The 24342-nt window shown below is 39.2% G+C and overlaps 1 protein-coding gene across 3 annotated transcripts; it reads left to right on the top strand.

The window, feature by feature from the left end:
• The first annotated feature begins 352 nt into the window (after positions 1-352).
• prkar2aa (protein kinase, cAMP-dependent, regulatory, type II, alpha A) lies at positions 353-23974 on the top strand. Of its 3 annotated transcripts, XM_081707295.1 has the most exons (11): positions 1982-2116; positions 11340-11421; positions 18186-18221; positions 18725-18861; positions 18971-19077; positions 19712-19865; positions 20576-20677; positions 21105-21179; positions 21371-21436; positions 21617-21755; positions 22884-23974. In XM_081707295.1, the coding sequence occupies exons 1-11, from the start codon at positions 2048-2050 to the stop codon at positions 23006-23008; spliced, it is 1092 nt and encodes a 363-aa protein (XP_081563421.1). In that variant the 5' UTR covers positions 1982-2047; the 3' UTR covers positions 23009-23974. The 3 variants fall into 3 exon arrangements, with proteins under 3 accessions (XP_081563422.1, XP_026863436.2, XP_081563421.1); XM_027007635.3 differs by lacking the exon at positions 11340-11421 and having other exon boundaries at positions 354-2116; XM_081707296.1 differs by lacking the exons at positions 11340-11421; positions 20576-20677 and having other exon boundaries at positions 353-2116.
• The last annotated feature ends 368 nt before the right edge of the window (positions 23975-24342 follow it).

The raw sequence follows: 24342 nt of genomic DNA on the forward strand, positions 1-24342 counted from the left end.
CTAGCCTTCTTGTTTGTTATGATCTGGTATAGATCTTTATGCTTCGTATACGTGCAACCTTTTGCTTATTTTCACTTTCTAAAAGAAAAAAAAGCAAGCGGTGGGGTAAGGCTTTGTTTTTCAACACTGCTCCAACAATGGGTAAAATGTAACCGACGATTCAACATTATTCTGTGCAACACAAGCTGTCACTTTTATCATCCGCTTCTAAATTCTCATAGACACGCCCAATCACACAGCGGCGTCGACTTATGGCAACAATGTAACTGGTAAATTTGGACGTCAATCAGTATTGATTGCGCCTTTTGCACTGTAAGTTTGTGGCCTGTGGCCACGCCCCCAAAGCGCGACTCGTGGAGTAGAAGGGGAGAGTGCCTCGTCGAGAGGCTGAAACGGGCAATACGAAGAAATTAAGCATATATATATATATATATATATATATATATATATGTATATATATTTTTATATATAATATCTGGGAAATCTGTTTACTTGACTTAATCGAATATCTATTCGGACTTCAGTACTGAAAGGAAAACAAGAACTGCTACAAAGAAATACGGTATCTGCCGTTTTTTGTGATTGGATTTCACCGGGTTCGGCTAGTTAGCTAGCTAACTAGCTAGCTAGCTGGTAGAAGCCTAGCGTTAACCTCTGTCAGGGAGCCCTCCGCACAGTTTCTTTTTCATTGGCTGGGAAATTGTTACTACCTGGTTGATCTGTTGAGTGTTGCTAAGTAGCTTGGTTGTCGTCTATGGTGCGGTTTTTTCCATGTTGTGCTTATTGATTTATTGGACTGCACGCTGTGAAACTGAAGCGAGACTGACCAGCTTCTGAGGACAAGTAAGCTAGCTAGCTTTCTGTCACCCTGTCCCACCCCTCGCCACTTATCTCTGGCTAGCTAACATTAGCTAGCTAGCATCAACACGTAGCCTGGTACCGAATCCTAGGCTGGTGGGTGGCTTATTTGACAAGGCAATCTTACAACATAGCTACCTCCGGTGAGCATGTCTTTGTAACGTTACTACTACCAGGTCTCTGTACGGCGTTATGCACTGGTAAGAGAAATAACACCAAAAGAGAAAGCAAACCAGCAACATCTTCATTTGTGAGCAAACGAGAAGTATTGGACGTAACAAACTGCCTGAAGTTAGCCTACGGACAGCTAACAATTGCTAATTCTCTTGACATTAATTGAAAAAGGCTGCTCACTTGTTAGGTTGTCACAGTACACCAAGAAATTAGACCTGAAACGTGGTTTCATCTTTGTTTTTCCCCACTTTACAGATAGTTGACTTTCGAAATTTTGTTTGCTTGAAACATAAATTCTCATTGTCAACGAATCCCGATAGGTAGGTTAATCTATTGGCCTTAAAAGCTAACCTCGATAGCTAATCCGCACTCCGTAAGGCTAACGCCTGTAGCAGGCTGTAATCATTAGCAAGTTAATTATTTATGCTCAAATTCTGATAGCGTTCGCGCCAGAAATTGCTAATAACTTTTTCGTACAAAGAACCAAACTATATTATCACACTGACGTGGAAATATTACAACTCAGGCTGTGTAATTGGCACGTATGTAGCCAGTGTTAAACTAGTCTCAGTTAAAGTTTTCTTTGAATTTTGAACAGTACGATTTGCCCTAGGATAGAGACAATTTCGGTCGATTTAAGTAGACATGCCCACTTTCTAGGTTAATTAATTACAACCCCCCAATTTCAGTAGTCGGTTGCTCCATTGACAGCAAGCGTTTTCAGTTCTGCAACACGTCCATTACATGGACTGATAAGAAGTATATTTTTGTACGAAAGTCCAGAATTTAAAACAGTATAGTTACATATCAGGATACCACCGCTATACAGCCATGAGTATTGAGATACCAGTTGGTCTGACTGAGTTGCTGCAAGGCTACACCGTGGAGGTGCTACGCCAAAGGCCACCGGACCTGGTCGAATTTGCCGTGCAGTATTTCACTCGTCTAAGAGATACAAGGAGTCAAGACGGATCCGGGGCTGGTGCCAAATCCGCCAGCAAGGGTGTTATGTTTGATGGCGAGCCGATGCAAACAGAGTCTAACGGCGACGAAGATGACGACGATGACGACTCAGACTTCGAGCGTAAGTAATCAAATGTACTTCGCCAGTTAATCATACCGATTCATTATTATGTTTCTTTAGACTATCTGGTGGCATTTGACATTAGTGTTCACACAATAGATTTAAAAGTCGAACTAGTAGATAGAAATGTCGAGCAATATATAATCGATACAGTGAACAATCGGTTCAATCTAGCCATGGACTGATAAAAGTAGTCTTGGCTGCCTGCACAGTTACCATGGTGTTTGCTCGCTCATTCATACAAGTGACTGACTGGCTGCAGCGCACAGGCATCCTTAGCCCTATTTCGTAAGTCTGGCACGTGATACACGTGCGAAAAAAAATGTTTCAAGTAGTTAATTGTGGTTACGGTAGATATTGCAATGTTCATTTTGTTGTGGAGTGAAATGACTTGAGTCTGACCGTCAAAGGCGATTATATGTGTGAATGGAAAACCGCGATTTTTTTACAATGGGGGAGACGTACACCGGCACACATCAAAGAATCCTGTATTCGCTTTCATGTTGTGCGACTGTCAGCTCATAATGTAAACAAACATTAGAATCAGGCGCTGCATTAATGTCGGGAGCTTATGTCAGGGAATTAAATTATTGCATGACAGTATAGAAATGCTTTTTATAGGCCAATGATGTCATGTTGCCAACAAAACAGTAGCTAAACTCGGTGCTTATTTCTGCCGTTCATAAAAATTCCACTTTTTTTATTCGACTGATGAGCCTAAAAACGTGAGATTCTAATGTTCTAAAAGGTTATAGTTCTGAAAGTGCATAGAGTTTAAGATGATCACAAATACATTACTAGAATTATCTCTACAGCAGTATCATTGCAAAAGTTCACCATTATGTTCACCATTATGCGAGTTTGTTAATGCCATTCTAGGTTAGGCAGTGCTATCCAGTGAGCAACACGGGGGGGGGGGGGGGGGGGGGAACAGTGAGTTTTCTTTTGAATTAATTTCTGTCATAAATAAAATCCTGATAGGAGTGTTAACACACTGGATAAAAATAGGAGACAAATAAGTAGCCAGTAACATGAGCAGGGTAAGTGTCCTGACTTCAGCACATGTTGCTTAGAAAAATCACCTTTCCACAAACAGAACTGTGTCCTCTTTCCTGTGCTGTTTCATGGAAATGTTAGTAGTATCCAGATAAGGAAGCCTGGAATGGAAGCGTATCGAATTTAGTGCACAGTACTTGGGGTACATCAATTCTTTTATTCATTATTTATTATTTATCTTTTATTATTATTTATTTGTTTTTGGAAGTTTCATTAAAAAGTCTTGGAAGAAACTACATCCCATCTGGTGAAGTAGCCTATATTGTATTACGTTTATAGGCAGCAGGAGTTGAGCTTTAAAATAAACAGGTGTTCTGTAGTTATTGAAGAATCCCACATACTGACTGCATAGTGGTAGTGGGCCACTTGGTTTTATATCTATATAAAACATGTATCTGATTTTGTGGATGTTTTTCCCTTAAATAGTTTGAGAACATAAATCTGATGTTTTCACATTTCTTTCATATGCAGTCAAAGATTGCATGCTGGTCCTTGGCCATTGCTACCTCAGCAAGAACTGTCAGATCAGAATCCATGGGTGGGTTTTTTTCTGTTTGTTTGGGTTTGTTTTTTGTTTTTTTTTGCATCACACTTCACTGCACAGGCACAAATTACTGTCCATACTGACCCTACCACTTCTGGCTTTTGCACCCACACATTTCCTTATACAAAACTGCCAGCAGCGGATACTAAAAGGGCAACAGCTACAGCTTTTACCCCTTTTTCTCTCTTAATCCTCTACAGCTAATGAACTGTTGTCAGCCAACCGCTGCAGCAAACAGTCTTTGTGATGACATGTCTTGCTGGCTCTGTAATGTAACTCTTTAATTAATTGACATACACACACACACACACACACATATGCATGTATACATATATATGTGTGTGTGTGTGTGTGTGTGTGTGAGAGTGAGACATGGAGAAAGTGCCCATGCAGAGTAGAGGTCTGTTCACAATGCATACCAATATGGGTCAATTACAAACACAAATGTAACCTGTCAAAGCCAACAGCTCAGATTTAAGGAATATAACGAAAAAACCATAAACTGTGTCATTAAGGCTTGTAACATGAAATTAGCTCCCATGTTTTCTGTGGGCATTTCAGTGAATCACAGTTATTCACTGGTGTCATTCATATCAAAAACAGTGCAGCCCCAGACTGCTGCACCTTTACAAATAGGTCTTGAGTAGATGAAGCAAGGATGTGGAATGCCTGAAACAAACAAGAAAAAACTAGAGAAACTAAAAGAAAGGGCAGGAGTGACCAAAGTTTTGGATGGATGTAAAGCTACTAAACAACAGAATAAGGTATCACCACAAAATAGTTTAAATAAAATCTAGTGCTTACTTTATCATCTAATTCCATTAGCACAGCAAATTATGTGGATGATCAGTGTATCTGAATAAAACTCAGTTTTAAGTTATACTTTTCTGTTTAAACACTATTGGAATGTCAACCTACTAATCCGAGTTAAAGTGAAATGAGGCAATAATCTGCAACTTCACATTATTTCATCTTGATGTAACAGAGCTGTCATGTTTTCAACAACCTGACTGCTACCTTTGCATTGTCATAGAGGGGTCAAGACATGCCTACTACTGCATGACAACACTTGTCAACTGACATGTAAATACATTGGATTTAATGGCATATTTTTCATGAATAGAGAATTTTAATATGAAAAGGATCAAATTAGTTTGTGGTTTATAATGAATGAATGAAAAATGTAAACTAAACAGTTGGTTAAATGTAATTTATATGGATATAAACATTTGTGACATGTGGCTTTTACATTTATCTTTAGTCTGACCTGTAGACTGTTCTTTGACTTGTCATCGTGAGGTTGCAAAATAAATACCATGATGCTTCTAAAAGATGGTGCTGAGATGAAAGGAATGACTGAGTACAAGAAGGATTATCACGCTCAAAAATCTCTTAATCATATTGCATCAGGTTGTGTAATGTCTAACATGGGCAGGAACCCAAACAGATTATGCTTTCATCAGCAACATCCAGCATCATAGAAATAGGTGAAGTTGGATTAGTAGTCAGTGCCTGTGTCACGTTTGCTGGGGGCAGTTGTGTGGTGTTTTTTTTTTCTTTTTTTCTGATAATTGAAGTCAGTGCCTTTTGGGTAAGCAATACCCCATATGGCTGTCAAAACAGATTTTTCTTCAGTGCATCAAAGCATCTCCCATGTGACCGAGGCAAGAGAGAGTTTTTCTGCTCTGGGCTCAAGCCCATGGAAGGAGACCCCATGTGTTCCTTAATCAGGTAAATCAGTCAGCAGACTACTAACCTGAGGTCACCTGTTACATAGTGGCTGAAGTAATGGAAGGAGAAATCCCAGTTTATTTAAGTTTGCAATGACAATAATAACTAAAATGAAAGTAATAAAACTCTTAAGCTTCTACGTTGTCTACCAACTCCTTGTGTATATTAATTGGCGTCTCTGCAAGTGTCTTTCTGACCACTGCAAAAAAAAGACATTTGGACAAAAAGTACATGTTATGGGAGCTGTAAAATGCAAGTGTATTTCTTTCCATCTTGTTTATTGCATCTCACGTCAGAACATATTGGAGTTCTCTGAAATTATGTGGGTAATTACATCGAAAATTTGATTATTACATAGGATAGAAGGATAAATCCCAATTTCTTTAAATTTGCACCAACAATAAATAATAAATAACTAAAATGAAAGTAGTAAAACTCTTAAGCCCATATGTTGTCTACCAACTCCTTGTGCATATTAATTGGTGTCTCCTCCTGTGTCGTTCTGACCATTGGAAACAACAATAAATAACTAAAATGAAAGATTAATGAAACACTTAAGTCTTTACCTGTATGTTGTTACTTTTGCTTCACCTGTATGTTGTCTGCCAACTCCTTGTGCATATTAATTGGTGTCTCCTCCAGTGCCAATCTGACCTGTACAGAAAAAAAGACATTTAGACATTGGGTGTGGAGGGTGTGTATGTTCTCTCCCAAAGTATGTACTTTGAAAACAGAAAATTTTGTTCTCACTTCTTCAGAAAGCATGATGTATACAGCTTTCTCTCAGTTTTCCACTGCTGTCCTGCAAAACAAAAAAGAAGAAAACATAATTTAAAATTGTTAATACCTCACTTGGTCTTATGCTATATAAGGTTTTATATGAAGTATTTCAGATTTTAGTATTATTTCTAGCCAGTTGCACTGTTTTATAACAACACTTTTGTGCAATCTTGTTTCAAGTAAAATTTTTCTCAAAACAATCTATTTAGTATATAATTAGAGTGATGCACAATCACTCAATATAATTAATATAATCAATATAATTTTATGCATAAAATATTGAAAAGCAAGGCAAAGCTTGACCTCAGAATAGAAAATCCTATTAAGTCTGAGAATCTGGTATGGGTTTTAAGAAGCAAAACATTACTGCTGCAGTGCCTTCCATTTTCATCCCCATGGGATTTCTAAACATAAATTGAATGAACAGAAGTATATGAACTATAAGTCCTATATGCTGCAGTATATAGGAGTTTAAACTAAAACCAGGGTTGCTTAGTTACAGGCCAACCAAGTTTTGTCAAATTCTTTTAAAATATGCAAAATTGTGTGGCTGTTTGTACTTATGGAGTAATTAATTATCTGAAGTCACTGACTCACTCTTTATTTTTTTCAGCTAGCAAAAGGTTGTCTAGCTAATGTTCTTACTCTGCTGTGGGTCATTTTCTCCTGCCACTGTCATTGTAGGAGAGCAGTAAGTTTGAATGGCCAAAAGTCACAACTTTTTCTGATTGGTTGATGATGATAACTTTTTTGCAGTGTTTTTAAAATTCAAATGCAAGCAATCTCTGAAAAAAAGGGGGGGGGGAGCCTGTTTTTGTGAAGGCAGAAGATATTGTAGTCCTGCTGTTTTGTGCCAGATTGATGCAAATCCCAGCAAGCACAGGATAAATAAATGTCTGCCCATGTTCCTGTATCAATCTTTGATTTCATTTGAAAGATACATGATTCGTGTACATGCAATTATAATTGTTCTGCTTTTGAGAGTGAAATAAGGTCTGTTTGGGCATGTGCGTACAGGCTTGTGAGTGCTGTTTTGAACAAGTGAACGTGTGTTCAAACAGGGCATTATTGTATGTGCAAATGACATAGCTACGTGTTGTGGGAGTCTGCTGTGGTTCCTGTGTTTAGAGTGGTATGCAGCTCTGTTTTTAAAAGGTAATTTTGAATTAAACTGTTCTGCCTCTGGCCCAGAATGCATTGTTATTCTTATGCCTCCAAGAGGCTTTTACTGGCATTCTTTTTGAGTGAGAGAGACAGAGAGAGAGAGTGCGACAGAATGGGGAATGCGATAGAAATGGATTGTAAAAATGAAGGAAATAAACCTTCATGTTTTATGATCATTGAACGCACAGCTAATATAGCTAGTTGCATGAGGAAATTGTAGCTCCCATGAGTGTCTGTGTGGCTTACTGAAGCGATCCCTGTTTGTGTTTGTGGGCTTGATCCTATGAGCCAAATAGAAGTGAATCCATAGATCAGAACATTTAATCAGTATTGCAGGCCTCTGAGCACTGTAGGCTTTTTTTCATGTTCAGTGATGAGGCTTAATTGCACATAAGTGTAGTCATAACAAAGGAATTAATTTATTCATTCCTTTATTGTAACTGTCACGAGTTCCACGCAGCAAGAATATATATATAACTATTCTAATCTTTGTTGTTTTTGACAAAGTATCTCAGTAGAAACTGTGGATCAAATAATTTAATCTTTCTCCCTTTCTTCTAGTAACATTTTATTTGGCATCAGTAAAACATTTGTTTAGCTATAATCTTTAAATGAACAGATGAAGTATGTTGTACAAACATCAGGCTGTAATTACAGTGAAAGTACATGTTATGTGAGCTGTTATTTCATCTCACATCAGAACCTAGTTGAGTTCTCAGATATCATGTTGGTAATTATTTTGAGAACATCAGTCTGTGGCTCATAATTGCCTCATGTTTATGTATTATAATTACATGTATGCCAACCTACAGGCATGTTATTAAAGGTTAACGGACAGAGAGTGCATGCATTTCCCATGTGACTAAGGCAAGAGTTTTTCTGCTCTGGGCTCAGGCCCATGGAAGAAGACCCCATGTGTTCCTTAATCAGGTAAATCAGTCAGCAGACCACTGACCAGAGGTCACCTGCTACATAATGGCTGAAGTAATGGAAGGAGAAATCCCAGATTATTTAAGTCTGCAATGACAATAATAACTAAAATGAAAGTAATAAAACTCTTAAGCTTCTACATTGTCTACCAACTCGTTGTGTATATTAATTGGCGTCTCCTCCTGTGTCGTTCTGACCACTGCAAAAAAAAAAAAAGGGGAAAAAAAGACATTTGGACAGAAAGTACATGTTATGGGAGCTGTAAAATGCAAGTGTATTTCTTTCCATCTTGTTTTATTGCATCTTGCGTCAGAACATATTGGAGTTCTTTGAAATTATGTGGGTAATTACATCGAAAACGTGATGGCACATAGATCATTATTGTCTAATGTTGATTACAGTTACATGTTGGTCAATCTACAAACATGTTATTAATGGCAAGTACACAGATTACATGCAGTCAGGGTTGGAAAATGCTGCATTACATGTTCCTTTTGTGTTTCCTGGTTACTAAGCACATATTTAGCAGAAATGGTCAGAAGTCAGTTTAGTAGTAAAAACATGCATTTCTTTACACAACATAAAATTAAAATTATTTTTTGCGATTTAAAAAGTGATCATAGTACATAGACTAAAGGGTTTTAATGAAAAGTTACCATATTTTATCATTCTAATTTTTCAAGTTATTTCTTTCTTTTTAGTTGTCTATTACAATGTCAGGCCTACCCCAAAATGTACTTTAAAACTAAAACATATTTTGCTACCATTAGCCAAGATAGCATTGTTTATTTGCAATACTGCAGCTGCCTTTCTGCTTTTTCAACTGCATTCCAAAAGATCTACAGGGTTCTTCTTAGACTGTAGTTTTATTTCCTGTAACCTTTTTTTTTTTTGTCTTGCCACCTTGCCCATAGACCACTGAAGTCACATGTCATCCTAGTTGGTTCCTAGCCATGAACACAAAGCATGCCTCTAAGATCTGTGGTGTCCAGCAAAGTTCAATTAGTTTTTTAGCATTACCAAATTTGTCATGACCTGACTTTCAAGCAACGAGGTATGCTGTTTGTTTATAAAGCTTTTTATTTAACAAGTTAATAGAGGACTACAGCACTACTCTCTCCTGGCAAAGAACTGATTTATTCTTGGCAAGGAGTATCTGATTAATAATATAATAATAATAAAGGAATGTCTCACAAAGTGACTTAACAGCCGGTCAAAGTGAACACAGATAACGTTCATGATCAGTTTTTCAATTAAATGCTCTTGGACAGCTAATGCGCATGTGCGGATGCCGTTGCTATTGAATTTGTTTTTTATTGTTCAAAAAATGTTTGCTGTTCATTTCAATTGGTGAGAAAAGGTGACTAATGGACTAATGCACCTATAATTTGAGGCAGGCTACGGTTGTATCCGTATCTTGTTTCTCAGCCTTTTTCAAGAATGACCAGGGGAGTATTAAGAGGTGAAAATCAACTTCAGTCTGGTAATCTTGAGAAGTATAGAGTACAGGTCACCTTGTAGGTGTGGACAAAGCAAGCTATGAACAAAAGGGAAAGGTTTATCTAAAGTTGGCTCACTGCATCATACCCTGTATTACAAAATATCTAATGTCAGCTACATGACATGCAAGCTAAACTGAAGGTAATTTGTCATTAAATTGAAGTATGAAAAACCTAATATATAAGACTTCAAGTAAAAAACTGCAATAACGGGAGTTTGTCTTCTGATGGTGATTCAATGTACAGCAGCTTTAGCTTATTTCTAACAAATTTAGTTTTGCAACTCTTTAATGACCTCATTATTTAAACAGTGATTTTTAGCATAAATATGTACATAGCACAAAATGTATTGGATTTGGAATCTTTTGGTTTACAACAGGTCATGACTGAGGCAAGTTTCTGTTTTTCTGAACATTTTGTTGTTTGAAGACAAAGTGGAAATTCAAAGAAAAACTTCTTCCCAGCTTTGAAAGCAGGCAGCAGTAGGTAACAGATGTGACAAATTATTTTTAACAGAGGTTATTTTCAAAAACTCCATTAATTTCTCATTTTAATTAAATAATGAAATAACAAAGCTTTAGTCCCAGAGTAGCTAACATGAGCACAGATGGTCCCGATGGCAGAATGATGACACAACTTCAGTGGTCTACCAATGTTTGTCAGACTCACTTTTCACGTCTTCACACAGTATAAAAGAGTGAGTTCCTCATGAGTGAGCAACGGGGACAGAGATCTTATGTTTTGGTAGGTAAAGACAGTGTGGTGTTAAAGTAGCCTTAGTGTTTAATATTAATTTATCTAAACGTTAACTAAATATTAGTTAGAAATTTGGCTACAGTGGCATTGGACATTTTAAGCTTACTATTACTATTAACTATTACATAGGGCTGGGGAATGTTTAGCATGTGCTTGCTTGATAAATGGGAGGTCATGGTGAGTTCAGAGTGTTTTGTCTTCTGTCTTAGTCCCTAATTCTGCTGCTGGCTGACTCTCTAAGGCAAAGTTGAAATTGGTGTAACGTGTCTAAATCTCTCGTTTACACCATCGACTCTCAATTTCCCCAACAAGTGTCATACGCTAGTGCTTTGGTCAGTCACTGTGTCGCATATCTTTGTGCGTTCAGTGTCATTAAATGGATGTTGCTGTGAATGTCATTAAAAGCACATTTTAAGCTTTTCTTTAACTACAGCTTTAACATGGAGGCAGAAGCTAGCAGTGTGCTTTCTAAAGATGCAGCTTTTCCTTTATTTTATTCAGAGAACTGCTGTTGGCCAACTGCAGATTCAGTAATGTTGAGTAGTAGGTATTTGCCAGTTAATTTTTGTTCCTATACTCATCCAGATAAGTGTTGTCTTCATTAAAGACGGCATTAATGGTTTTATTGCGGTGTATATATTAGTTATAATAATAATAATAATTATTATAATTATAATAATAACCTAATTGAAACTGCATGATTATTTTTTGGTTTCATATAAGTCATGTTCTGTGTAAAATTGCCTTCTTTTTAAAAAGGTAGAAACGGCCTAAGCCTTGGCCTCCCTGCAAATGTAAAGCAGCACCAGGTGCTTATACACGTGACAGCAGTTTTCCTGTTAATAGTAAGTATATGCCCATTTGATACATGTTTTATTTTCCAGTATGGAATGCCAAACAGTATTGTTAAATACTAGAAACAAGCTTCAGTTGGGGGTACTGGTTAATCATTTGGTTAAATACTGTGGTGTAGTATTGAGAACAGTATGTGTCATCCCTTTGACTGACTGAGTGACTGACTCTCAGTTGTTCAGACATGCATATGCAACTGTTACTCTGGACAAATAAACAGCTAGTAGTCTTAATACATGGTTATCTCTTGTGTTAGAAAGGGTGCTAACTAGCTTTTAGATGTTTTTAAATGGCATGAATGTTTTAGCTACAACTTGCTAGCTAGTGTGTGATATTTGAGAATGTTGATGGTGATGACTAATATTATTAGTGTTGTTTTTGTAATTCTAGCTAACAGTGTGCTTCATGGGTGTGTGTCAGATTGCATACCTTTTAGTGAGTAAAAATGCAGTATAGTCAGTGGCATTCAAAACTGCATGCCTGGTCTTGTTTTTAAAAACTGTAGTTGTTTTTTTCACCGTCTTGTGGGAATATTACCACAGTTATGTGGTTTATTCAAGAATGCTAGGATGCCACGTCATTATAAAGGTGGGTGGTGCTGAGGTAAGTGATGGGGTGCATAGGCACTAAATATTTAAATGGCTTTTGATTTCGGAACAGAATGCATATTCGGACAGAGAGACTTTTTAAAACGACAAATTTGCAAGCCTGATTTTGCTGGACAGGCTAATCTCCTGCATAGTATATCCACTTTTCAAATGTTGGCTGTAGCCATAATTAATAAACTGAGAACAAGAAGTCCATTGCATCTCGTTTGTGTGTATTTCAGGGGATATTGGTGTCACCCTCGACAGTGAGAGACTTACTTATAACTTATTACTTTTAGGGGTCTGTTTCTTTTAAAAACTTGGATGCAATGTCTAAGAAATCATGATGTGACTCCCATTAGCAGCTCATCTTGAGAAGTGAAGCAGTGAAGATTTAATTTTTAAAATATATTTTAACTATTACACTGAGAAAAGCAGAACTAGCTAATGATGACCTCTTTGGTTAAGGGAGTTAAGTTGGATGTAATTACTTGCCTGATTATGTGATTAATAAAAGAATGATGGTCAATCTTCATAGGCAGCAAGATGTTTATTGCTATCTTCACTGCTTACAACTCTGTTAGCACTGCTTGGATAGCTGGCTAGCTACTGCACAGATGCGCTGAGACCCCTTGCACATGCATGTTTCAACACAGAATCTCTGTCAGTCTTAGTGTGCAACTCTAGTGTATTGTAGTAAGCATGCTGGTTCACAGGGTTTCCAGAGAAACAGGACTATTACAACACACACACTTCAACACACAGCCTCAAACTCCCAGGCCTCTCGTACAAGTCCTGAGTGTGAGGAGGAGATACATCACCCACGGGAATGGTCAGACGGGATGTTTACAAAATCTTATATATAGGTTGTAGTTCATATTGTCATTATGTTTACATGCAAATCCTTTGAGAGATCAGTGACGAGCAAACTGGTATATGGGAGTATCGACAAATACATTTTCGGCCCCTAGTGTATATTTCTGGGTTGCCCCTCGTGTCTATCTGAAATGGATGGAAACTGAGTAACTGGATTTATTGCTGCCAGTGAAAGCTTTAGGGGTGTGTGTGTGTGTGTGTGTGTGTGTGTGCATGCATGCGCGTGCGTGTTGGGGGGAGAGAGAGAGAGAGCGAGCAAGAGTTGATGTTAATATCCATGCCTCAGTCTTTTGTCAGGTCACGATAACAATCTGGACTTTAGTACTTCCTCATGTTCTGTCTGTAGTAACATGAGAACAGACTCATCCCTCATTGTTTGTCTTTCTCATACTCGTTTTTCATTTCAGAGCCTCTACCATTTCTGCTCACAGTACAGATACCAAAAATGCTGTCTACTAAATGGAAAAATGTTGAACGAGATGATGACAGCGTAAGATTATGAGAACAAATGTTGAGTCCAAGTTTTTTCTTTAAGTGTGGCTTGACTGAGAAGATTTTGAGTTGGTTTACATAAATGAAAAATACATGTCCAGAATAAGAATTTACGGATATGGGCACCAGCTAAGAGTTTAGCAGTAGGTCAAGCTAAAATAAACTCTTTTTTTCCATGGTTTTCTTTTCACAGAGTGTAGTGGATAAGGTCAGTGCTTTGACAGGATATGGAAAGACTGCTACATTTATACTCCATTGTTGATTAGACTATATTAGTCCAACCAGGGTTTGACATTTCACTGCCTGAGGAAACTGCCCAAAAACCACCGAATGAACAATGGCCATAAGAAGGAAGCATAAAGCATTAATTTGTTCCATATTGATTAAAAATAGCATGATGCAGGTCATGAATATATTGGCCTTGGTTTTATAAAACCATATTTAGAAGGCTTTATTCTTTCAGTGGTGATTATATGCAGTAAACGTTGCATTTCCAATGTGAAAGCTGTTACTAAAATGTGCACACACAAACTCCCTATGTCTCCCTCCCTCAGTTTTTGACATGTTGGTCAGTCTGATTTAATGGAAGGTGTTACTAAGGAAGTGGGAGATGGTCTAGTAGCAGGTGTGGGCTGGGTCTACAGTCAGGAGGGGGGGGGGTGTCCCTTCAGAAGGATCAGGTGAATATCAGCTGCTATCAGCCCTTCTCTTGTAGGGCAACAGAGAGCTTCCTTTTCTCGCTTACTTTGAGAAAATGATTTAATCACTAAAACATTAGACAATGGTAACATTTTAGCCACTGCTGTTAGGCAGTCAGTTGTTCAGTTTCTTGGTTCGTTGTATCTGGAAATGGTATCAGCGATGGACTCTGCTGAAGGGCTGAGTGAAACTGTACCAGATTCTGGTGTCCTTGTGGTGCTCAGGATGGGAACATGGCTACATTGATAGGGAGATGAAGCATAACCTTGTCCAACCAGCTGACATAGTAGACAAATGACGGCCTTGTACTTTCACAAAGAAGATAGCATTCAAATCAACCGACCTCGCCCTTGTTAGCATTTCAAGTCGAGCGAACCTTGCATGTCACGAGCTCTGGACAGAGTCGTATCCTTAGTGAGGTCGAAGGGCCACACTAAACCGCAGAGTTGGTTGGCAAAGAATTTACGATGTTCCCACTTCATTCTAGTTTCGTTGCACTTATAAGGCATTGCTTTTTTTCTGCACTCACCCACTGTTAAGTGATTTAAGATAATCTAGTGTTATTAGTCAGTAAAGGGTTAAGTCCATGGGCACAGGACTGGACTGCACTGCCTTTTATGGATCTTGGCTGTGGTGGAGAGAGTTACAGAGGGGAGGGGAAGCCCTAGAGGGACGGAAGGGGGGCTGGGTGGTGGAGAGGACCCGGCCAGCCAGTGGGATAGACTGCACACAGGGACGTTAGGATTGATTGCTTGTAACAGGAAAAGGAAGAGTGTGAGAAACTGTGCAAATGCAGCGGAAATGTAGATGTGTCTCTTTTTATATTTTTATATATATATATATATGTGTGTGTGTGTGTGTGTATATATATATATATATATATATATATATATATATATATATATATATATATATATATATATATAAAAACCGAAGTCCTGCCAAAGGAGGGGTAAATTGACCACTTAACACCTTAATTTAAAAGTGTTCAGTGGAACTCACTATGGACATCGTCTAGGGCAGGTTAAAAATGTCTTTTAAAAAAAATAAGTTAATATAGCATACAAAATAATGGGGAGTTATACACACACTTGATGAGACGTACATGGATTGGGTCAAGCAGACACTTTGACTGTTTAAACTGCTTACACCAAATGCAAAGCACCATAAAATATATGAGCAGAGAGTGGTTGTAAAATTGTGTGCTTTTCATTATTGTACAGCTGCAGCACCTTGAAATGTGCCCATGTAATTAATCACCCCCACAGCCTTTCACTGTTCTCAGCAGCGTGTGTGTGTGTGTGTGTGTGTGTGTGTGTGTGTGTGTGTGTGTGTGTGTGTGTAAGAGAGGGGGGAAAAAGTCAGCAACTGGGGAATAGAGCCCCAATCACATGTTGTGCGTTAGTCTCTCTCTCTTTGTCTCTCACACACACTACAACTCTCCTGTTCACTAGATTCTCTTACCCAATCACAACCAGTGTGGTATGGAGGAGTGCATTATGGGAGTTTAGGATGACTTGTTCTGCAACAAGGATAACAAACTTGCACACATGCATACACTGGCGCCTTCTTAGTGTCTACTTTGCACATGTGCGTACTCTTCTTGCACACTTCCAGTACACTTTGTGCTGCTGACAGAGCACTTAAGTGTTCAAGTGCAAAGACAGAGAAACTAGTACATGCAGAGAGGGGGAGAGCAAGCAGTTTGTTCTACTCAACATGATCACATTCTTCACTTCAGTTCTGAGTGACTGCATAGACATGCACACACTGATGTCATTTTAGAGGAACACAGAGAGCTTAGTCTCTGATTATGTTGCACATTCAGTGGGGATTTTCCTTTCAAAATGCTTTTAAGTACAGGGCAAGTGAACACCACATTATCCTGTTCTGCAATTCATATTATTAGAAAAACTATGTTCTTGAGTGGAGATATGCCTGTTACTGTATGCAGAATATTTTTGTTTTATTTTATAGTTTACACAGCACTGAAATATCTGTACAAAGAACTAAAACTACATTTTAGTTTTCTCTTATGATCCTTATGCTATTACAATGTATTACTTCTACTATAATGTACAAGAAAGCTCAGAACAAGGAAACCGACGTTACACAAGCTTGGAAACTTCTAGCCTGCTCATTGGCCGTGATGTGGCGGCTGTGTTGGTTATTTTGGCCCAGCGGTGAAGATCTTGAAGGCCAGGATGGAACACCATGGGCACCACTGACCCTGACCCAGCAACAGCAGAGCAGCACTGCCCACACTGCACTCCTGCAGCATGTCTGGTTACAATGCTTCTTATCAGACCCTTGGCTGTTCCTAATCATATGAAAAGGAATCAATTCTTATGGATGCAGTGGGAGAAGAGTGTTCTGAACTGCCTTCCCTGCCAGTGTGCTTCTCTACACTGTTTCTGCTCTGCAAATAAATCAACATAAAGGGTTGCTTCTTGGAGAATGATGATTCTTGACACGTTTGCTGAGTCAAACCCCAAAAGTGTGCATTTTCTGACTAAATAAATGTGTAACAGTTCCAAGTGTACTTCTGTCAGTGCCAGAGAAAAATGTGGGAGAATTAATTTTTGGATTTCTACTTTACCAGATTTGTTACAGTGCGTATAATATCACACTGAGTGTGTATGTAAAAGAAAGCGCTACACACGACTGCCATGCAGTCATGATCCTGGTTTCTTTTGCCCTTTCTTATGTTTTATATTCTCTGTACTGTCTTCTCCCTGTGCCACTCTCTTTCCCTTTCACACTCGCACGTTCCCTCGTTCCCTTTCTCCTATCATAAGCTCTTTTGTGCTCTTTTTCTGTCACTGACTCTCTCTCATGTCTCTTTGGGTGTGTATGTATGTGTGTATGTATGTTTATTTATTTATAAATAGAAATTACATTTTTAATAATTTCCCCCACCCCACTCTCAGTCTGTTCTTGCTGGTTGTTATAAGAGTATGAGTGGGTGGGGAGGGGGTTGTTGTTATGGCAATGAGGAGGTCTTCCTTGTATTTTGTTGTCATGGCAACTTCAGGCACTTGATATCCCTCACACGTGAAGCTGAAGCACCTCATCTCACGACATCTGAACACCAGTGCGTGCAGACCTACATATATAGATATATACACACACACAATATGAATGAATCTTTCATGTATATATGTTTTTCACATGTCCAGAAAGCTGGGCTTGACCCAAATAAGCCTCATCGTTCTTACCTAATATTACCCGAACTAATTTAAATGATCATGTTGGAACTAAAGGTGCTTGAGCCTTGTTCTGAAAATCTGAAATCTCTTTACTCCCTAAATTTCCCAGGAGGGTCAGTCCCTCTTTTACTTTAAATTACTTGCTGTTTGAGCTACTGAGGTGAGAGAATAGGATGAGGGACCAATAGGATTGTAACATGCAGGCTTACACACACACACACACACACACACACACACACACACCCCTCACTCCCTTTCTCTTCACATGAAGTGGTAAATGCTCTGTATGTCTGTTGTGTCCAGACATGCTTTTTTAACAAGTGACCCAATGATGATGATCTGTAAATAGTAGAATTCAGTGAAAGTGATTTGGTATTATTTCAATTTAGTTGTTGATTTTGAATCAAACCATATTAAGGAAAAATAAGAAATAGATTTAGTGTATAGCATGCTTACTTCATTACCATAATGTTCTAACCTTCATCTGTGTGTGTGTATGTTTGTGTATGTGTACATACACATGTGTGCACACGCACTGTTAGCCATTTTTAAGACCCACTTTCACACCAAGCAGTTAATGGATTCTAGCAGTGTGGTGAGAGAGACAGACGGAAAGACCCTAAAGCAGCGATTCTGCCACAGTACTGTTAGTGTGCTCAACACTCTGTGTGTGAGCGAGACCTTTTTGGCTGACCTTACAGACTGTTTGGTAGTTCAGGACGCCCACACTGTAACCACAGGCACATGGGGGAGATGCAGATTATTTACATTTAGCACAGCTGCTGGGTTTTGTGTGTTTTGTGTTTGTGTGTGTGTGTGTGTGTGTGTGCGTGTGTGTGACGATGAGAAAAGAATGTGAACCTTTATTAACGCTCACTTTCTCTCTCCCTCTAGCCCCACCCCCCAGCAGATTTAGCCGGAGAGTGTCGGGTAAGTTCTTTTTGACGTCATTGCGCTAATCCTGTGGTTTAGAAAGCGTGTGAGAGGTGTGTGAATCATATAGTGTATCTCAGTAATTATGCTCCCTCTGCTCCCCTTGTTCTGGCCAATTCTAACAAAGTGTTACACTAAAAGTCTTGCCTTCATTTTTTCCCTTTAGTTGTGTTTCCCTGTAGTGGATGTTTTAATGGTTGCCCTTCTTAAAATTACATAATGAAAGCTTTCTATCATGATGGTAAATGCAACTTTTGAAAACTGTCAGATGATCTTTTGGTTTATAATGTTGTATTTTTATACTGATATATACACACACACACACACACACACACAAATAGTTTTTGCACAAGTGCCAAGACTGGAGGCTCCATGTGAATTGAAGTGGAGTTTTTCAGGACAAGGTCTCAGAAGCTGAAATGCACCCCAGAGGTGCTGCTGCTTCCTTAACCTTCAACAGAAAACCTTTAGGTTTTTTAACAGGAATGTTCTTCCCCCAGTGTGTGCAGAGGCCTTTAACCCTGATGAAGATGAGGAAGATTCTGAGCCACGTGTTGTTCATCCAAAAACAGACGAACAGAGATCCAGGTTACAGGAGGCCTGCAAAGACATATTGCTGTTTAAAGCTCTCGACCAGGTACACACAAGCATGTTCACACAGGCAGATGTGTCAGATACAAAGACACACAGTCCTATTGATGCACACAGCTTTAATCCGTGTCTCTTTCTCCCCCTGGTGTTAACAGGAGCAGTTTTCAGAAGTGCTGGATGCCATGTTCGAAGTCCTTGTGCAGCCACAAGAACATGTAATCACCCAGGGAGATGATGGGGATAATTTCTATGTCATTGAGCGGTACGTGTGTATATGTCCACTTACATGCAGAGACCATCTCCATATACGCCATTTGAATTTAAAAACAATCACGTTCTGTAACGATCAAGCAGAAGCACTTCCTTTAACCAGTGTGCACAGAGGTTCATACATTTTAGCAGTTCAAATCTAAACATATTAGCGTGTTTGTGTGTGTGTGTGTGTGTGTGTGTGTGTGTGTGCGTGTGCGTGCGCACTTATGCAGTTTAAGCTCCCTTTCACTCAGCCTGCACCTGTCTGGTCCTTTTGGATCTCTTAAACAGTGTCGGTGGAATGGAGCCCTGCGTTGTCATAATGTGTGCACTTCGTTTCATTACCATGCATTAACGTTTCCCAACCTGTGCCAGCCGGTGGTGGGTGGGAGGGGTCTTTGTTCAGTCACCACCACTCAGCAGAACACTGATCTCAGCACGCCTCCACTGCTCCCGGCAAATGTCTTCTTTCTGTGTCATCCGTGGGAGCTGAAGCGGTGGCTCCCTGGCACGCTGAAGCGGTCAGATGTTGCCAAAGTTTGGGTGCCTCTGATGGGTCGCCTTGATTGTTTGTCGCATGCGGTAACTTCATCTACGACAGCTGCTCGGTGCCAGCACTGACGGGCCTGTGGTTTGTGTTGCAGGGGGGTGTTTGATATTGTGGTGCAGAAGGACGGTGTAGGCTGCTGCGTTGGGCAGTATGATAATAAGGGCAGCTTTGGAGAGCTGGCATTAATGTACAACACACCCCGCGCAGCCACCATCATCGCCAAGCAGGAAGGGGCCCTCTGGGGACTGGTGAGTGTGTATGTGCGTGTGTATGTGCGTGTGTGTACACATCTATGAGAGAATGAGCAAGCAACTGGGAATTTATTAATGCACTCTTCATTTAGTCATGCATTGTGTGTGTGCATGTGCACAAGTGAGAGAATGTGCAAGGGAGTATTTATTAATGGTCTCTATAGTTGTGTGTGTGTGTGTGTGTGTGTGTGTGTGTGTGTGTGTGTGAACCCTGTTCTGCTGTTGAGCTACAGCACCACCAAGTGGATAGCTGAACTCTGAGTACTGACTGGAACGTCATTGATGTTCGAGTGTGGCCTCTAACAGGTGGTGTTAATGAGCTTAGCTGCTGGAAGCCTAGAAGCACCCGGGGAGATGATGAAGAAGTACACTGTCCGCAAAGATCAAAAGTTTCTCCTGTACATAAAAATATCTTCCAGTAAAGGAAGCTAGTGGAAAGAGTTACAGTTAGAATGTCCACACTGGAGCAACTACTGAATTTTCTGCTTCTGTGGAACATATATCAATGCCAGAAATCGTAGTGGTGAAAAATGTAAAATGCAAAAGCTGGCATGGATTCTACTCCATGTATTTCCAGAACAGGTCGATAATAAGGAATGAAAGTTGGGACAATCTGGGTAGCACAGAAATGTGTGTATTATAAAAAGTGTGTGTGTGTGTGTGTGTGTGTGTGTGTGTGTGTGTGTGTGTGTGTGTGTGTGAGACAGGACCGAGCAACATTCCGTAGGCTCATAGTAAAGAACAACGCAAAGAAGAGGAGAATGTACGAGTGCTTCATTGAGTCTGTGCCCCTCCTCAAATCTCTAGAGGTGAGAGCGAGGGAAGGGAATTCAAAGGTGGGCTTTAGGACAGAGGAAAGAAACATGTTGTACTGCAGAGGAGATGAGTTGACATTTCTACATGGGTATTGCACACAAGTGCCATTTGTTGAATAGTATTTGCATTTCAGATTTTTCTCTACATTTCTCCATTCTACAATTTTCTCTACAATTCTCCATTCTACAATTCTGGAGTTTTTGGATTCAAGTGTCTAATGTTATCTGCATTATCCATCCTTTATCTTATAAAATTTATTTATTAAAGGTGAATAGAGGCTGTTGCCCATCTGCTAATGTTTATATATTTTAATCAGCCCTGTGGAGACCCTTTTAGGTCCAACTTAACTGTTATGAGTTATGAGCATAGCATTGGGGTGTATTGTATATACCATTATGCTACTTTATCACTTCTTTGTAGTTGTCTGAGAGGATGAAGATTGTTGATGTTTTGGGAGTGAAGATTTTCCAGGATGGAGAGAGGATCATCATGCAGGTTAGAGATTGGGTTATGGATGTGAGCTAGCTCAAGCATGTTGACCACCGTATCTGAACTCAGAACAACTCTGTGGGTTAAAACACTGCATGCAGATTACTACAGTTTACCTTTTGAGAGGAGCATGAAGTTTTGGAATAAGGAAGATTTGAGGGTTCTGGTGTGTGATTTAATGATGACACTGTTGCTAGGGCGACAAAGCAGACTGCTTCTACGTTGTGGAATCTGGGGAGGTGAAAATCATGATGAAGAGCAAAGTGAGTTTTTTTTGGGGTTTTTTAAAATATTTCTTTTGTAATAGTTTATCCCTTTGATTTAAAGCACATTTTAACAACACCCTGGAACTTGCAGATCTATTGTGTAAAGGTTGTGTAAAGGTTGAGGTCCATGTGGTGAAGAAAGGCTTGCATTACCACAGCACTCTCCCTCTCTGTTAGACGAAAGCAGACAGGGAGGATAACGCAGAGGTAGAAATCACTCGCTGCACTAGAGGACAGTACTTTGGTGAGCTCGCTCTGGTCACCAACAAACCACGAGCTGCCTCAGCTTACGCCATTGGAGAAGTCAAGTGCTTGGGTAAGAGTTTACATGTTCCTGTTTGTGTGTGTGTGTGTGTGTGTGTGTGTGTGCGCATTGTATATTGAGGTACCAAAATTTTTAAACAGTCCTATATAAGCATTTTTGAAAATTACGTGCCTAAGCAAGGTGGTACATTTGCAGTTGGCACATTTGCATCTCTAAAAAGGTCACAGAGTAGGCGTGTCAAACCTCTGCATACAGTACTGTGTGCGACCGTCAGGCATGACAATACTTTTGGTTATGAGACAAATGGAAAAGGGTGAATCTAGAGCTCCCAAGTTGTGCACCTGACTACCTTTTGCATCTAGGTGCTGGATTCAAATCCTGTCACCCCCTCAGCGTTCTGTGGCCAGGAGTACAAAAGAATTTGCTCTGTTCTCTGGGTGAAAAGAATGCGCTGTCTGTGTTAGAACTAAACCATTAGAACAACACTCTTCCAAGCAAGTTCTGCTTTCCTATGACATGACATTTCATGGTCAGGGGCATTCAAAACATGTGGCGATTGGCTGCAAGAGTCACAGAGGAAGCCTTTATGCTCTGGGCTTCACTAAATACTTAGTCTCATTTCTCAGTATCATTTTACAAACATACATGTACATACACTAACTAGGCTTGAACTAGTTTGTAAGTTATGAAATAGAATAATAAACAATATACAATAAATGGTTAACTCTAAATGAATAGGTCACATTAACTTATAGGTTGTGTTAAATTATTCAGCTCATATTTTGTAAAATAAAGTATACATTGCGTTAATATATAAATTCCCAATGTATCAAGTTATTCATTTTGAATCCGTGTTCAAGGTAGCAAAGTCCAAATTATGATACTGATCCCACATTGTAACTATGCAACTATGTGTTGTTTATACTCATCACCCAATTGGCCGTTCTGCTTCGTTTCCTAAATTTGATACAGGAGTAAAAAGGGATGGTGGAATGATGCCAAACACTGATTTGTTTTGCTGGATTATTTTTGCTTTACTTTCCTGAATACCAAACATGAAGACGGTAGTACAGCAGTACTGTTATCTTCACAGGATTCCTTTTTTTTTTTATATATATATTGTGTGTGTGTGTGTGTGTGTGTGTGTGTGTGTGTGTGTGTGTGTGTGTGTGTGTGTAGTTATTGATGTGCAGGCTTTTGAGCGGTTGCTGGGCCCATGCAAGCAGATTATGAAGAGGAACATCGCTCACTATGAGGAGCAGCTGGTCGCTCTGTTTGGCTCCAGCATGGATCTCAGAGACTGAGACAGACTGCCTGTGCCTTACACACGCACACACTCTCTCCGTCATACTTACACACACACGCACACACTCTTACCCCTACATAATTAAACACCGTTTATATACACACACATTTTGTAGGGATACACTCCTTTTTATGCTCAAGTGCAGTTCTCTGAGAAAGAAAATGAAAAATGTCCCTTTCTCACTCACTTCCTTCCCTCTGACCTGCACACATGCACGCTGGCAGTCATAACTTCGACTCTGGTACAAAATGGGCACTTTACCAATCTTGGTGCTGTGACCCTTGGCCAACTGCAATCTGGCATGGGTGGATGGACAGATGAACAGACAGATAAGACACCCATTTGCTCACATTTGTAAAAAAAAATAATAATAATAATAATTAATTAAAAAATGTGTCTCTCATACACAGTACACTCAGTGCAAATAAACCCAGCCAAGGACACCATCCCATTAACACAACAAAAAGACTATGGAGGACAAGAGAACAAAAGAAATGCATTTAAAAAAAAATCACAGGGGTTTGGGGCCTGGGGAAAAGGAAAAACCTGAAGTTAAAAATGAAAAGGAAAAAAAAAAAATCCAAGGAATAGAAAAAATAAAAGAATGAACTGAAATTTTAGAAATATTTTATGACCATTCAAAGCTTTGATTAACACATTTAAATAAGATTTGTTTCCTTTCCTGCTGTTGGTGCGTTGAGTTAGTGCTGGTGGTATCCACAGTGACCAACGTAGGTCCTTGTCTTGCTCACAGAATCTCCACATTGTATTGATTAATGTATTATTATTATTATTATTATTATTATTACTATTACAATATATGGATTATTTTTGTTTTACTTTGACTCCACTGGCAGTCTCTTTATTGGAGGATGTGAGACAGAATCTAGTGCTTATTTCTCCTCGTGGTCATTCTGGATGAGTTGTCCTGAAGATTAAATAAAGCAAACGTTTTGGTAACATGTTCCGGTTCTTAACTTTGCATGCATGTGCGTAATACCTGTTGTTATGCAGACTTCTATGTATTTGAAAGGAAGGGAATGGGACCGAGGTCAACACCACTAATTATACAGATCTAGGAACAATATGTATTTAGTGGTTTAGATATAAAATTACTTGCTTGCCTGCTTACTGTTTATTGCTGTTTATTCTAAGGTTGGGCTATAAAACGTTAGTAACCTTAGTATGAGTGTGGGGGATATTCTGAATATGAGGTGTTTTAGATTCAGATTGTATCTTTATCCTGCACATATCCAGATACTTTCTGATTTTTCAACCTGCAGCAAATATTTCTCAATCCAGTTTTGCTATGAAATTACAAGACTGAAACTT

The sequence above is a fragment of the Electrophorus electricus genome, chromosome 25 (assembly GCF_041902795.1).
Source record: "Electrophorus electricus isolate QZ-2024a chromosome 25, ASM4190279v1, whole genome shotgun sequence".
Classification (NCBI taxonomy): domain Eukaryota; kingdom Metazoa; phylum Chordata; class Actinopteri; order Gymnotiformes; family Gymnotidae; genus Electrophorus; species Electrophorus electricus.